General features: G+C 56.1%; 1 protein-coding gene across 3 annotated transcripts in view; it reads right to left on the reverse strand.

Moving 5' to 3' along the window:
* The window catches only part of MEGF8 (multiple EGF like domains 8), a 55,115-nt gene that overhangs the window by 11,792 nt on the left and 28,353 nt on the right, over nucleotides 1-14,970 (reverse strand). For all 3 annotated transcript variants that reach the window (XM_017503068.2, XM_017503069.2, XM_017503070.2), the window contains 16 exons: nucleotides 14,638-14,886; nucleotides 13,922-14,121; nucleotides 13,371-13,581; nucleotides 13,031-13,280; nucleotides 12,345-12,477; nucleotides 11,079-11,326; nucleotides 10,892-11,002; nucleotides 10,627-10,745; nucleotides 10,101-10,308; nucleotides 9,608-9,788; nucleotides 8,879-9,042; nucleotides 7,971-8,115; nucleotides 5,974-6,205; nucleotides 4,752-4,875; nucleotides 4,395-4,608; nucleotides 3,703-3,917 (listed from right to left, as the gene is read on the reverse strand). In XM_017503068.2, the coding sequence (XP_017358557.1) occupies nucleotides 3,703-3,917; nucleotides 4,395-4,608; nucleotides 4,752-4,875; nucleotides 5,974-6,205; nucleotides 7,971-8,115; nucleotides 8,879-9,042; nucleotides 9,608-9,788; nucleotides 10,101-10,308; nucleotides 10,627-10,745; nucleotides 10,892-11,002; nucleotides 11,079-11,326; nucleotides 12,345-12,477; nucleotides 13,031-13,280; nucleotides 13,371-13,581; nucleotides 13,922-14,121; nucleotides 14,638-14,886 (3,004 nt within the window). The remainder of the gene's footprint in view (nucleotides 1-3,702; nucleotides 3,918-4,394; nucleotides 4,609-4,751; nucleotides 4,876-5,973; nucleotides 6,206-7,970; nucleotides 8,116-8,878; nucleotides 9,043-9,607; nucleotides 9,789-10,100; nucleotides 10,309-10,626; nucleotides 10,746-10,891; nucleotides 11,003-11,078; nucleotides 11,327-12,344; nucleotides 12,478-13,030; nucleotides 13,281-13,370; nucleotides 13,582-13,921; nucleotides 14,122-14,637; nucleotides 14,887-14,970) is intronic.

Genomic DNA, 14,970 nt, shown 5'->3' on the forward strand with positions numbered 1-14,970 from the left:
AACCCCGTCTCTACTAAAAATACAAAAAATCAGCTGGGCATGGTGGCGCGTGCCTGTAATCCCAGCTACTCAGGAGGCTGAGGCAGGAGAATTGCCTGAACCAGGAGGCGGAGGTTGCGGTGAGCCGAGATCGCGCCATTGCACTCCAGCCTGGGTAACAAGAGCGAAACTCTGTCCCCAAAAAAAAAAGAAAAAACATTGCTGCCGAGGCAAAAAGGCTTCTCCCACCCCAAACTGAGAAGCTGAAGAGTCCTTGGTTAGGGGCTGGGTAGCAACTCACAAGCCAGGTTTATAATGTCAGGACCCAAAAAATGTGCATGATGAGATTCAGGCTCTTGGGAAGCCCCAAGCCCCTCAGTGTATGAGGTATTTTATTTATTGCTTGGGCCATAAGTGAAGTCTAAGAGGAAAGAGATTAATCTGGGCCAGCTGGCTGAAAGCACTTAGGAAAAAGCAAAACCACCATGAAACCCTGAAATAGAAAACCCTGACTGCTGTGGCTGGAGTTCTGAGCTCACTGAGAGCCCTGCAAAGAGCTGAGCCTTGCTGAACTGCCAGAGGCATATTCTCTGCTGGGCTGGGCTTCCAGATCTAAATTTAGGGCACCCGTTGGCAGATGGTGGGACAATCTGGGAGGGGTAGAGAACCCTGAATCCTCAGTCCTGGACAGCACTTTTTGCTGTGATCTACCTAGTGACTAAATGCAATGATGCCCAACACCACACACTGCATTTCCTGAGTTTGTGGAAAAGGTGTATGAATACAAGTTCTGAAAGCAAGACTCTAGCTCATCTGCTGACATTCCCCCCAGCCTAGCAAAACGCCCAGCACTAAGAAGGTGCTCAATGATAAATTCGCTGAAGAGAGGGAGGGAGAATGGGAGGAAGGAGGCAGGCCAGGGAAGGGGTGCCTCTGCTGTCTACCCCAGACTCAAAGGCTAAAGCCATTAAAAAGAACAATGCCAGATGGTTAGAATCAGGCAGCCCTTGAGCCAAATCATAACAGGTCTCACCTGTACACCTATTATGTTTGATTTGTGTGGTGGAATCTAAGTCAACACTTCATTTTTTTTTTTTTTTTTTTTTTTTTTAAAGAGACGGAGTCTCGCTGTCACTCCAGGGCAGAGTGCAGTGGCACCATCTTGGCTCACTGCAACCTCCGCCTCCCAGTTCAAGCAATTCTCCTGTCTCAGCCTCCTGAGTAGCTGGGACTACAGGCACCCGCCACCACGCCCAGCTAATTTTTTTGTTGCTGTAGTTTTAGTAGAGACAGGTTTCACCACATTGTCCAGGCTGGTCTCAAACTCCTGACCTTGTGATCTGCCTGCCTCAGCCTCTCAAAGTGCTGGGATTATAGGCATGAGCCACTGCGCCCAACCAATGTTTCTGTTTTTGTTTTTTGTAGAGATGAGGGTCTTGCTATGTAGCCCAGGCAGGTCTTGAACTCTTGGCCCCAAGCAATCAATCTGTCTCGGTCTCTTGGTTGCTTGAAGTGTTGAGATTATAGGCCTGAGCCACCACACCCAGCTAAGCCATCACTTTGAAGCTAGGAGGTTTCATAGAAGTTCTGGCAAAAGTCCTTTCTTACATTCACATACACCATCAACACTGTGCTCATCTGGCCCACGGGGCAGGCTGTGCTCTCCAATTCACTGGCCCCACCTCGTCCCCTTGCCCCTTCCTAGCCACTCCCCCATCTCCTTAGCTGCCCCAGTTCTTCAGACATCTGAGAACCTGGCAGGCACTGAGAGGCTGGGGGAACAGCGCATGCCAACAGGGCTCTGGAAGTGCCTCCTGGTCCCTAGAACTCCCACAAAGATAAATGATGGAAATTTCTATAACATCTGGAGGACTCATACTACCAGTAGAACCCCAGGCTTGGGGACGAGAGGCTTGTGCTTACTACAGACCAAAATCACAAGGGCTTCTACTCTTCCAGCCACACTGACAGCCCCCATGGGGAATCCTTCAGCCACCCTGATCCTCCCAGTGGCAGGACTTGGGTCAGCCAAATTGGCCCTCCCACCACTGCTCATTACAATAACAATGCTCATAATCATTAGTCATTTTTTAGTCCTTACTGAATGGCAGGCATTGCTTTATGCTCTAAGTAAATTCTCCTCCATTTAACTGGTAAAACCTCCTAGGGCACAGGATCTAGTGAAATGATGTCCATGTTAGCAAACTCTTACTGAGGTCTCAGGGAGGGCAAGTCACTCATCCAAAGTCAAACAGCCAGGAAGTGGCGAAGCTGGAGTCAAACCCAAACCCTACTGACTTCACAGCCTGAGCTTTTGATCACAAGGCAAACCACCTCCAGGTGAGAGCTAACGTACCACTCCCAGGTGGGGATCCTGGCACTGGATGCCAAAGTCTGTGGGATTCTTGGTCTTCCACACCCCGCCCTCCTGGTCTCGAATTTCTAGGAAGTGCTGTTGATTTCTTTAGTCCACCTCTCAAGAAGACAAGTGTCCCACATCCATGCACTGTTGCCTACTTGTGTCTGGGTGGTGGCTGGACTGATCACTTAGTTCATGGGTTGTGGGATGGTAAGTAGTTTTGCCTTGAATGGGTATTGCACAATTGAGGTATGAATGAGGAGGGGACTATGGCTGAGTGACTTTGCTTCCACATGTGACAGTGAGAAATGAATGTGTCTCATCTCTCACCGGGAGACAGTGGGGTGTGGTGCAAATAGCTTTGTCTGCCACCACAACAGCTTCATCATGTCAGGTGGAAGCATCTTTGGAATGGACTTTCTGGAAACAAGAGAGCATGTGCCAGGCAGTCCAAGGGGTGGACTGTCACGGATAGGCCCAGGCCACACCCACCTTCAGGAATCATCTCTGTGCCCCACAGCCCAGAGGAGGCCTGGATCTCACCTGCCATGTTTGAACCACATGCTCCTAGCCCTCCCTGGCCACATCTCACTACACCAAGGCTGGACATGCAGCTGGTGCACTAAGTCAGAGTCTCTCCTGGAGAACATGAGCTAACCCACAGACACACAGATGACCATGGTCTCTGGAATTAGAAGGCATCTAGGCTGGGGGTCAAGGCCCCCATCTGAGGCCATGTGTGTTGACGATCAGGCTGAGAGAAACCAGACAATGGAGAAATGTGAAGAACAGCTGAGGTGACATGTCATGTGGCCAGAGAGCGACAGAGCAGCAACACTTCCTGCTCTCAGAGTCCATCAAATACCCCCACTTCCTTACAACAAAACCAGCTCAAGGGAGTGTCTGTTTCTTACAAACAAAAGTTCCATAAGTAGAGGGAGAGAGAAGAGGGAAGCAGAAAAGGTTTGGGAGGCTGAAGGGAGAAGTATTAAGAGTCATGGACGTGAACCTATGGATTATATCGATAAAATTAAAAATACAAAATCAAGTTAAAAATGTTTAAAAGTCATGGAAAGGATGGGGAGACCATGATACCATGGACAAGAGTTGGAGAGGCAGAGGCTGGGGGCTGGGGAAAGTGGCACACACAGAAGCTTGGCTGGAGAATGCAGCAGGGACCCTCAAGAAGCAACAGGGAGGAAAGAGATGGTGGCAAGAGAAGGAAGCAGGGCTGTGCGGCCAGAGCCAGGAAATGGAAGGGGGAGGTGGAAAAGGAGATGGTGGGAGAAAGGGCCCTGCCAGGGCAGAGAGGAGGAGACCTGCATGGGCCCTCGCCTGGCACGGGTCCTGGCCAGGTGCGGTACCTGCTGTAGGCTGCTGCTCCAGACACAGTGCTGCCAGCCCCCATCGGCTCCCTTAGAGTCCAGGCAGGAGGTGCAGTTGGACAGGAGGTGACAAGGTGTGGGGCAGGGTAGCGGGGGTGATGATTCCACCGGCATGGGGGACACATTCAGCAGAGAGTGGCTGAAGCACGTCCAGTCATAGGTGGGCTGCACTGAGAGGATGCGGCGGGTCTCCCCTGGGTAGGGGCACCCGGATTAGGACCTCAGACCCAGCAGATCAGACGCCCAGCCCCTCCTCCCTCAGACCCAGCAGCCCAGGCTCCCCACCCCTCATCCCTCAGACCCAGGTGTCCAGGCCCCCAGCCCCTCCTCCCTCAGATCCAGGAATCCAGGCCCCCCACCCCTCCTTCCTCAGACCTAGGAGTCCAGGTCCCCAGCCCCTCCTCCCTCAGACCCAGGAATCCAGGTCCCCCCACCCCTCCTCCCTCAGACCCAGGAGCCCAGGCCCAGCCCCAGCCCCTCCTCCCTCAGACTCAGCAACCCAGGCTCCCCGCCCCTCTTCCCTCAGACCCAGGAGTCCAGGCTCCCGGCCCCTTCTCCCTCAGACCTAGGAGATCAAGTGCCCAGCCCCTCCTCCCTGAGACCCAGGAGTCCAGGTCCTGAGACCCCTCTCAGGAAGCGAGACCCCTCTCAGGTAGCAGGCTGCTGCTCACCCGTCCTCTTGAACTGCCGCGTCCACATGCACTTGCCCTCGCGTGTGCACTGCTCACAGTCGGCAGCCCCGCACGCAGCCTCGGAGCAGTTCCCTGCCCAGAAGACCTCTCGCTGGTTGATCCGACAGTCATTCTCAGAGGTGCAGGACCCATTGCGTCCAATGCAAGCACCCTCGGGGCAGTTGGTACACCACTTACAGCGGGGGGCAGACGCCTGGTGGGGGAAGATGGGCTGGATGGGACCCTCAGCACCCTCCTGAGTCCTGAGACCCTTGGGTGGGTGGGACAGCTGACCAGAGTGCAGACCACCCTGCCCTCTACCTGCTGTTCCCAGTCCCTGCCTCCCCCACCACTCACTTCTCCATCTCCAGGTTGCAGGGTCCGAGGATGGCGGGCCAGGCACTCACTGCAGGTCCGGAGACGTCGACATTCCTCCGGGGAGCGAGGCATTGGGGAGCAGGGGGAGCCACCGCAGCCCAGCCTAAAGGACATGAGGCCTGGCTCACTCACAACCATCGTGACCCCATCCTTCTGCCTCCCAGACACTGTCCTGTTGGGGAGCTAAGGCCCCCGACCCTGTGTCCCAACATGAACACAGCACAGGCCTCCTGAGCCTCATTCTCCCCACCCGCACTTGGTAACAGATGGTCCCACATCCACCTGTCACCCAGGCCAGAGACACTGGACCACACCCCAGGTCCTGCAGCCCATGCAGCCACCAAAGCCTTCTGCTTCCTGGACTTCTCTGACCATCCCCTCCTCCCCAGCCCTGCAGCCCCTTGCCCAACTCAACCTGGTCCCCACCTGCAGCTTCTCACCACTCTGCCGCTGACAACAGCTCCAGGGATCTCACTACCCAGGACCGTCCCTGCCCTCTCCAGCTTGGGCCTTCCGTGGCTACCCATCCCACACTGCGGGGGTCCACATCCCTTATCCCAAATCCCAAAAGGTACATATGTTTCAGACTATCTTGGATTTTAGAAAAGCAGTGGGTGTGCCCACTGCTACACACACCTCCAGTGGGGTCTGGGGGGAGGAGCACCCCGTAATCAAACCATTAACATTCCTGTGGTAACTGACAACACACCCATCGGACGAATAAGGCCCACTAGTAGCCTCAAGTCAGTGAGGGTGATGGGGCAGCCAGGCGAGTCTGCTAAGCCTAGGAAAGCACCTTTGGCATCCAGTAATGTCTGTATTCCCAGAACCGCAGCTGAGGGGTCTGTGGAGCTGGACGGAGCCAGTGCCTCCCTCTGCCAGGCATGGGAAGCCCTTTCTGAGCCGACCCCTTCCAGCCTTCAGTCTCAGCCTCACTTCTGAATCGCTGATGGTCTAAACTCTACCATTCTTTTAGGGCCCAGCTCAGACCCAGCTCCACCAGCAAGCATTCTCACATAAGTCCCCAGTCCCAGGCAGAGCTCTTCACTCAGATCTCCCCTGGCCACCCTGCCTGCAGTGATTCACCCCCTTTCCTGAACCACACGGTACACTCCCGTGGCCTCCCTCCTGGCGTGGCCTAGCACAGGACCCCCTTTGGAGGGCTCCACTCCCCACTGCCTGCCATGGTCGCCATGGTTACCTGTGTGCCTGATCCCCAGACAGGCAGGCCCCGTGGCACCAGGTGCAGGCCCCAGACTGGTTACAAGCTTCGGGTGAGGACAGCAGGCGGCAGGGGTCAGAAGGCAGGGTCAGCGCCAGCAGGCGGCCCAGGGCCACTCCTCCAAAACCCCCAGAGATGTACAGGCGGCTCCCAACTGCCGCCACAGCATGGGCCACGGATTCCTCCATTGGGGGCCCCACAGAGGCTGGGCCTGAGGAAAGATGGGGTATTCAGATAGAGAGCAGGAGACTCCAGGAAGAGACCCACACCATGATGTCAGTCAGAGAGGGATGCAGGGAGAGAGGAGAAAGACAGGGTCAAAGGAAAGCAGAAGCAAGGCTGGGTGCAGTGGCTCACGCCTGTGATCCCAACACTTTGGGAGGCTGAGGCGGGAGGACTCCTTGAGCACAGGGGTTCAAGACCAGCCTGGGCAACACAGAAAGACCCTGTCTTGGCTGGGCGCGGTGGCTCACACCTGTAATCCCAGCACTTTGGGAGGCCGAGGTGGGCGGATCACAAGGTCAGGAGTTCAAGATTCAAGACCAACCTGGCCAATATGGTGAAATCCCATCTCTACTAAAAAATACAAAAAATTATCCAGGCGTGGTAGCGCATGCCTATAGTCTCAGCTATTCAGGAGGCTGAGGCAGGAGACTCGCTTGAACCTGGGAGGCGGAAGTTGCAGTGAGCTGAGATCACACCACTGCACTCCAGCCTGGGCGACAGAGTGAGACTCCAACTCAAAAAAAAAGACCCTGTCTCTACAAATAATAAAAAATTAGCCCGGCATGGTGGTGCTATCTGTGGCCCCAGCTACTTGGGAGGCTAAGGTAGGAGGATCACTTGAGTCCAGGAGGTTGAGGCTCCAGTGAGCTGAGATCACACCACTGCACTCCACCCTGGGCAACAGAACAAGACTATGTCTCAAAAAAAAAGAAAAGGAAAAAAAAAGAGCAGAAAAAGACAGAGAGGAGACACATGAGAATAGTCAGCAAGCGAAAAAAAAAGAGAGCGGGAGAGAGACAAAGGCAAACAGAGAAAAACAGAACACAGGGAAATAAGAAGAGAGACGAATGTTTTGGAACCAGAGAGATGTGGCAGCTGCACAACTTTCTGAAGCACTAACTGCCATTGCATTTCTAAGACAGTACATTTTATGTTATGTGACTTTCACCTCAATTTTTTAAATCCTCAAAAAAAATAAAGAGACATAAAGTAGTGGAAAAGACAGATTAAGAGAAAAAGGGAACTAAATCCCAGCACTTTGGGAGGCTGAGGCAGGTGGACTGCTTGAGTCCAAGAGTTCAAGACCAGCCTGGGCAACATAGCAAAATCCTGTCTCTTAAAAAAAAAAAAAAAAAAAAATTATCCAAGCATGGTGGCATGCCTGTAGTCCCCGCTACTCGGGAGGCTGAGGAGGAAGGATTGCTTACTTGAGCCTGGGAGGCAGAGGCTACAGTGAGCCAAGATAGCCCCATTGCACTATACCCTGGGCAATAAAGTAAGACCCTGTCTCTAAGCAAATAAAAAGAGAAAAAGAAACAAAGGATCAGAGAGAGAATCAAAAAGAAATGAAGTCAGATCCAGAAATACACTCGCAATCATCACTCACATTGAAATAAAAAGGCAAGTGACAGGCACACTTCTAATCTATGATCAGCAAAGACAGGCAGGAAGCACCCCCATGTCTAATAGGGTTGTCTCTAGAGAGGGGAATTATGGCTGGTTTTTTTCTTCCTATTTTACGAATTATATACCGTGAACATTGTTAGTTTTATAGTCAGAATGAAAAATAAACTCCAAGAAAAAAAAAGGAAGGAGGAAATCTCCTGGTGTTTAGACAATATAGAGGGGCGGGAGTTCTGCCCGTGGGTCTGCAGGGGCCCAGTGACACCTGAGGAGTGGGAGTCCCAGGATGGGGATGGGGCTCCTCCTGGATGTCCCTCGGCCTCCTGGAAGCCACAATGGGGACTTACGGGTGAGGTCGGGCAGAATCCAGGCATTGCAGTTGACCTGGTAGAGCAGAACGTCGCTGCTGAACTCATCAGGGTCCGAGCGTCCCCCAAGAACCACCATGGTGTCCCCTAACAGGGCGGAGGCGTGGAAAAGTCGGGGGCGGGGCTGTTGGGGAGACGGGACAGGATAGCCTGTCAGAACTGACCTCTGCTCCCTCCCAGCCCTCCTGCCACCCCTGCCCTTCCCTACCTGTCCCCACCAGCCCAGCCAATTCTAATCCTCCTCAAATCTCACCTCCTTCCTCCAGGAAACCTCCTATATCCCCAAGAGCAGCCCACAAAGCCATCTCCCTCCTGAGTTCCCGGAAGCCCCATGACCCAGGCTGCTCCCCAGGAACTTGACCCAGACCCCTTGAAATGAGCCACCCACATTCCTCACATGATCTCGCTAGTGACAGTGGGGGTGTCCTGGGGGTGAGGCTCCTCGAGTCTCTTGCTTCTAGCCCCCCACTGCCCCCAAGATGGGCTTGAAACATGTGGACTAAAACCACCAGTGTCTCTAACCAATGCAGACTGGGGTCCCTGCCCTCCCACACACATTCTCCTTGGCCTTAAAGGCAGAAAGAGTGTCGAGCCTCGGTCCTGCTTTGTATGAGTGGAAAAACCCAGGAAGGAGAAGGGGCCTGCCACGGGCACACCAAGAGTCAGGGCAGAGCTCGGCAGAGCCCATGCCTCTGACCTCCTGGCCTCAGGTTCTCTCCCAAATCAGGGATGGAAACAGGAGAGATGTGGGGGTGTCAGCTTAATTAGGAGACATAGAAAGGAGGGGAAGCAGGAATCTGGGATGGAGCCAGTCCCTGGGGCATTGGGAAAGGGGGGCCGTCCCTCCTGTCCCCCTACATCCATGGGTCTGGACCTCTTTTCCTGACCTTTGCCCCCTGAGAAGGGGCCAGCAGGCTCCAGGTGCGGTCAGGACAGTGCAGGGAGTAGAGCTCGGGGGATGGGGCCGCCAGCTCCACATGGAAACGGAAGCCCCCAAACACATAGAGGGAGTCGGTGGCCTCGTGGTAGACGGCAGAGTGACCATAGAGACCTGGGGAGGGGCAGGGTGACAGGCTGGCAGAGGGGCTGATGACAGCACTGACTCCGCCAACCTCCCAGCCCTCCTGTTCAGTGACCACTCCCTTCCCCGGCTGAGGCTGGAGCCCTGGGGGCCCCTCTCCACCCATCCCTCTCACTTGGATTCGAACGGACAATCATTGGAGACTCTGGGAAAGGGAAGGGAGTCCTCAACTGGCAGGAAGCTCTGCCAGGTTCTCAGGAGGGAGACAGGGTGTCCAGAATGTCTGACAGGGGGACAGTGATCAAAGAAAAGAGGAGAAATCGAGGAATGAGAACCTCTGAGGAACAGGGAGCTCAGAGCCTGGGGGTGGGGGATGGTGGTCCCATGTGGCCAGGAGTGGGCAGTTTATTATGCAGTATGGGAGGGACAGATAGAGAACCTGAACATTCAAGAGAGTGCCCTGAGAATCTGGGTGGGGACGGGAAAAAGAGGGAGACAGGTGACCACAGAGCACAGGAATGGACGGAGAGTCCACAGGAAGCCTGGATGGCTGGGAGGTCCACAGGGGCTATGCCCTCCTGGTCCCCAGCCCCACCTGTGGGGGGTGTCCCGCTCTGGGCTCCTGACACCCAGGTGCCGCTCGCCAGCTGGTACTCGAGGAGCTGCTGGTTGAATCCATTTTCTGGGGAGTAGCCACCCACCAGGAGCAGAGACAGGCCTTGGCGGGCAGTAAGAGTATGACCAGCAACGGCTGGCAGCTCCACAGTCTGGGGGGCCTGAGGGATGGAAGGCCAAGGTCACCAACGGGGCTAGAGATCAGGGGTCACCTTGTGAGTAGAAGTGAGCCTCAGCGCCCCCCAGTCCTCCCTGAAGTGCTAAGGAGGGAGTGAACCCCTCAGGGCCAGTCGGACCTGCCACTGGGTAAAGCAGTGTCCCAGCCTGGGACTGGCTCGGGATAACAATGTGACCCAGGATGGCCGACGAAATTCAAGTCCAGGGCTTTTGTTTCTTCTGGGGGTAAAGCTGGCAGAAGCCGCCATGGCTGTCTCTGTCAGGGCCCAGCGCTGGGGCTGGGGAGAGATGCTCACCTTCTCCTGCCGCCATTGCAGGGTAGTGAGGTTGAGGACCCAGAAATCACGGGTGACGCCCCCAGCAGTGAGTCCCCCCAGCAGGTACATGGCACCACGGCCTGCAGGCACATAGGCGGCTGCATGGAAGGAGCGGGGCGATGGGCCTGGGCCCCCATCCTCGGCTCCTGCCAGCATCTGTGTCCACCGCCGCTCACTCACTGAGTACCTGGGGCCAGGGTGCAAAAAAGCAACCTTATTACAGTCATCCCAGCATCCTTCAAGGTGACCCTGCCTGATAGATGTCCCCGAATCCCTTGGGGTGGCCTTCCTGACAGTCCTCTCACCATCCCCTGGGGTAGCACCACCCAAATAAGTACGCTGGTCCCCAGATGTCCCCGGGTAAGCCTCCTGTGACAAATGTCTCAGCATCTTTCAGGCTGTCCTTCACCTTAGAGGCATTCCTGCACTCCTCTGAGGTGACTCTTAGCATCACAAGGTGACCTTCTCTCATTCACATATCCCACCTGCCCAGGGCAGTCCTCACCTGTATAGGTTTCCCAGCAGCCCCTGGGGCAGGCCTAAGCCCCCAAACATCCACAAGGTAGCATCGGGCCCCTCCACCATACTATGGCCCAGGCGATGCAGGAAGCGGCTGGCAGTGTCCTGGGGGTGGGTAGGGACATCAGGGATCAGGCTAGGGTCAGGACAGAGCCAGGCCGGGGTGTAGGGTGTAAGGATGGTCCCAGGAATGGAGGTGGGAGAACGACCTGGGGGTGACCATCCCTAGACAGTGGGTACACGCAACTCACGGCTGAGAGGCGGCTGTCCATGAGGGTCTCCCAGACCAGCTGCCCGCCATCCAGCTTGGTGGCGCAGTCGGGGCCCCCAAAGCCCTCAGCACAGATGCACACACCCAGGCTCTGGGGACAACAAGGGACTCAGGGGAACCATGATCACCAGCCCTGTCCCACCAGGCTTGCCCTGTCCCACCTGTACCTGGTTACAAGTTCCTGCCCCAGTGTAGGCATTGCAGTTTTCAGGACACAGAGCCATGCGGCAGTGTGGGCCAGCCCAGCCCTGGGGACATCGACAGAGCCCCGCACCTGCAGCCCCATCCTGGGGCACACACTCCTGGGGGACGGGGCAGCTTCCGGGGCCTCCTGACCCACAGCGGGCAGAGCCCACCGAGGCGTTGAAGCCCCAGGACGAGGAGCCATTGGCTTCCCAGTGCAGCACAAGCAGCCCTGTGGGGAGAGAGGCCAGAGGCTGGCAGCAAAGCCACATCCCACCCCATCCACCCCCCAGTGCTGAGAAGACCCAGTGTGACTGGGCAGGGAAGGAAGGCACCATATCATTCATAATCACCGCCAGGATGAACCATTCTGCACCCCGTCCCTCGGTCAACCCATCAAAATTGATCTTAAAGCCTAAATCTCTCACCAACTGCTACCTCCTGAGCTGCTGTCCAAGCCCGAGTCCTGTTCCGCCTCTACACCGGCACCTATCCCCTACTGGTCCTCCTGGCTGCCTATACTCCCCATTCATGGTGGCCCAGTGACCCTCGAAATCTGAATTGGGCCCTGTCACCATCAAGCTCCAAACCTTCCACAGCTCCTACTTACATAAGACCAGCTCTCTTTAGAAAAGTTAGTGATTTAAAGGTAGGCATGACAGGAATTGTTTGATATGTTATTACATATAAAATATGCTTCAATAAAATTATATATATAGGCCAGGCACAGTGGCTTATGCCTGTAATCTCAGCACTTTGGGAGGCCAAGGTGGGTGAATCACTTGAGGTCAGGAGTTTGAGACCAACCTGTCCAGCACGGTGAAACCCCATCTCTACTAAAAATACAAAAATTAGCCAGGCATGGTGGCATCTGCCTGTAATCCTAGCTACTCAGCAGGCTGAAGCAGGAGAATTGCTGGAACCCAGAAAGCAGAGGTTGCAGTGAGCCAAGATCACACCACTGCACTTCAGCCTGGGTGACAGAGTGAGTGATGTGGGGTCCTCACACCAGCCACATTCTATGTGTCTCAGAGACATGCGCATTCAGCCCTTCTCTCTGTAGATGTAGCCCAGCCAGCATAATCCTATTTTCCACTCAACTGAGGAGGCTGAGGTCCAGTAGGTGAAGGACTATGTCACCCCACAAGCAGTGGCAGAGCTGGGTCCTGAGCCCACTTCAGGTGGTGAGTTCAGGTGCAACGGATACATAGCCCAGGACTAAGAGGTCCCACTTCCCCTAGCCCCCGTACCAGATAGGGCCTGAACAGTGAGGGGCCTGTCCCGCCGCTGGCCACAGAAGGCAGCTATGAGGCTGCGGTCCGACTGGACAACACCAGTGTCCAGGAAGCGTGGAAATCCATCAAAGGCTAGGACGTAGCTCAGCTAGAGGGGTGCAGAATCAAGGATTAGGAGACAATGAGAATGAAAACAATGGCATGTGGGGTCTGGAAGGAGGGGTTCAAGACAGGAGGGCAATCTGAGACTGGGAAAGGGGATGTTTGAACCTCCAGGGCAGACTGTCAAACTGTGGCATGGAGGCCACCACTGCCCTTCCTGTGTCCAAAGCAGACATGGTTAATCTATTAGGCACTCTTGCATTGAGCCCCTTTCTCAACACGCAGCTCCTGGCAGGCACTACCAATCAATCACAGTTGGTACACAAGATGTAATAATTTACAATTCCTGGTCTGGGGACAGGGAGATTGAGGATCTGGAGAATGAGAGATGGGAGCTGAGGAAATAGGAAGCTATCTGGAAAATAGCAGGGTTTGTCTGTGGGCCTAGGAACAAAGTGCTGGGGATCTGAGGAGGAGTTTGGGTTTTGAAGGATTTAAAAAAAAAAGCAACACTGGGGTGAGGGTCTGGGGATGCAGGTCTGGGTCAGGGGACACGGTTTTAGCTCATGGGCCTGAACCCTTGTCTCCTCAGTGCTTACCGTGCAGGGGGTGCTGCTGTCAGGGGAGAAGGTGAGGGTGAGTGGGGGACAGAGGGTCCCGGGAGCACAGGGCTGTAGCTCCTCAGTGGCAGAGACAACCCACACACAGTAGGACAGGCCAGGCCCGGCTCTCGCAGCCCCGCCACCTGGAGGCAGCAGCCCCCCGACCCGGCGAGACCCCAGTGCCACTGAGGACACGTTGGTGAGGAGAGCGCGACCCCCACACTCCCGGAAGCAGGAACCACCGGCCCTGGGGAGACGGAGGTGAGCCAGCGTCAGACCAGTCCTGCCCCTCCCCAATATGTCCCCAAGCCCACCCTACCCAGCCCCGCTGGCTCACCGGGGATCCCCATAATAGCCTGGCGAGCAGAGCTGGCAGTGGGCACCCTCGGTGTGGTCCTGGCAGAAGCAGAGCCCACTGAGATTGTCGCAGTGGCCACGGCGTGGGTCCCCATGTCCGTTGCACTGGCAGGGCCGGCAGCCCCTTGTGCCCGTGGCGTTGCCGAAGCTGCCAGGCCGGCACCGTTCGCAGTGCTCCCCCCATGTCCAGTCTGTGGAGGCCCCAGCAGGTGGGACAGAGTCAAGTCAAGGGTGAGAATAGGCCCAGGCCTGATGGCTCAGCTGAACCCTGACCCCACCCAGCTGCTTCAAAGGGGAGAAACCAAGGCCCACCCAGATCAGAGGAAACAGCAAGTCCCAAGATGGAGAACTGAGGCCCAGCCAGAGCAATGAGTGGCACTGAAACCTGTGAGTCAGGGACGGCAGTGGGGCGGGGGACCCAGAGCTGCACGAGGGTATACCAAGGCTCCCTCCGAGAAGAGCAAGCTGGAGCCCCACGAAGGGAGGAGGCTCCTTGGGGCCAGGCTGGGGCCAGGGACGAGGGCCACTCACCCTGGCACTCATCGCAGAAGCCAGGGCCCCGCTTGCGGCAGTGGCTGTGGAAGCTGCAGCCACAGTCCCGGGAGCAGCGGGGGGCTGGCGGACCAGGGGCAGGTGTGGGCGGGGGCAAGTCTGACGTCCAGCCCAGGTCACACACGCAGGTGAAGTCCGGGGGACCGCTACACACACCATGGCCACAGTCCTCCAAGCACCTGAGGGGGCCATGTCAGGGGTAGGGAAAGCGCCAGGCAGGCCCAGACCCCCTAAAGCACCCCATCACCTCCACCCACCGTGACACCATCAAAGCCCCTGCCTGTTTTGGTTTCATCACTTCCACCCACCGTGACACCATAAAGCCCCTGCCTGTTTCCATGGTTTTGGGCTATGTGGGTGACCCTGTCTCCAAGGTAACTCCATGCATCACCACGCCTGTCTCTATAGCAACCACATAGCACCACTGTGAAAACCTCTTCAACTAAGTCCTCCTCCACCTCCATGGCAACGCTGAAGACTATGGCCCACAGCCTATGGGTGCCCTGTTTCCACGGTAACCAGGGTTACACTAGGGACCCTGTCACTCTAACAAGGGCCTAGTCTCTGCAAGGTAAAATCCCTAACGGGATGCTGCTTCCACAGGAAGGGACCCAGTGGCATGATGGCTTCCTCCCTCCACCTCCATGTGCCCCAGCCTAGGGCAACATCTCCATGGCAACCCCTGCCTGACTCACGTGCGGTTGCAGTGTGTGATGCCATCACCCTGGTAGCCCCGCTGGCAGTGACACTCATAGCTGAGGGGCGTGTTGAGGCAGGTCGCCCTCAGGTGGCACCGGGCCAGTCCCAGGCGACACTCATCCACGTCAGGACAGCGGGCATATGCCCAGCGGGCAGGGAGGGCCACAGGCAGCCCCAGACCCTCCCCCACCCACAGTGAGCAGTTACCCCCACTGAGGGGTCCCGAGAAGTCCCCCTGTAGGCACCTGTGGGGTGGGAGAGTGAAGAAGTGGGGGACAACACAGAAACAGGAGCCATACATGGAAACAATGACAGGGAGAAAAGAGGCC

Source organism: Cebus imitator, unplaced genomic scaffold (genome assembly GCF_001604975.1).
Source record: "Cebus imitator isolate Cc_AM_T3 unplaced genomic scaffold, Cebus_imitator-1.0 Scaffold306, whole genome shotgun sequence".
NCBI lineage: Eukaryota > Metazoa > Chordata > Mammalia > Primates > Cebidae > Cebus > Cebus imitator.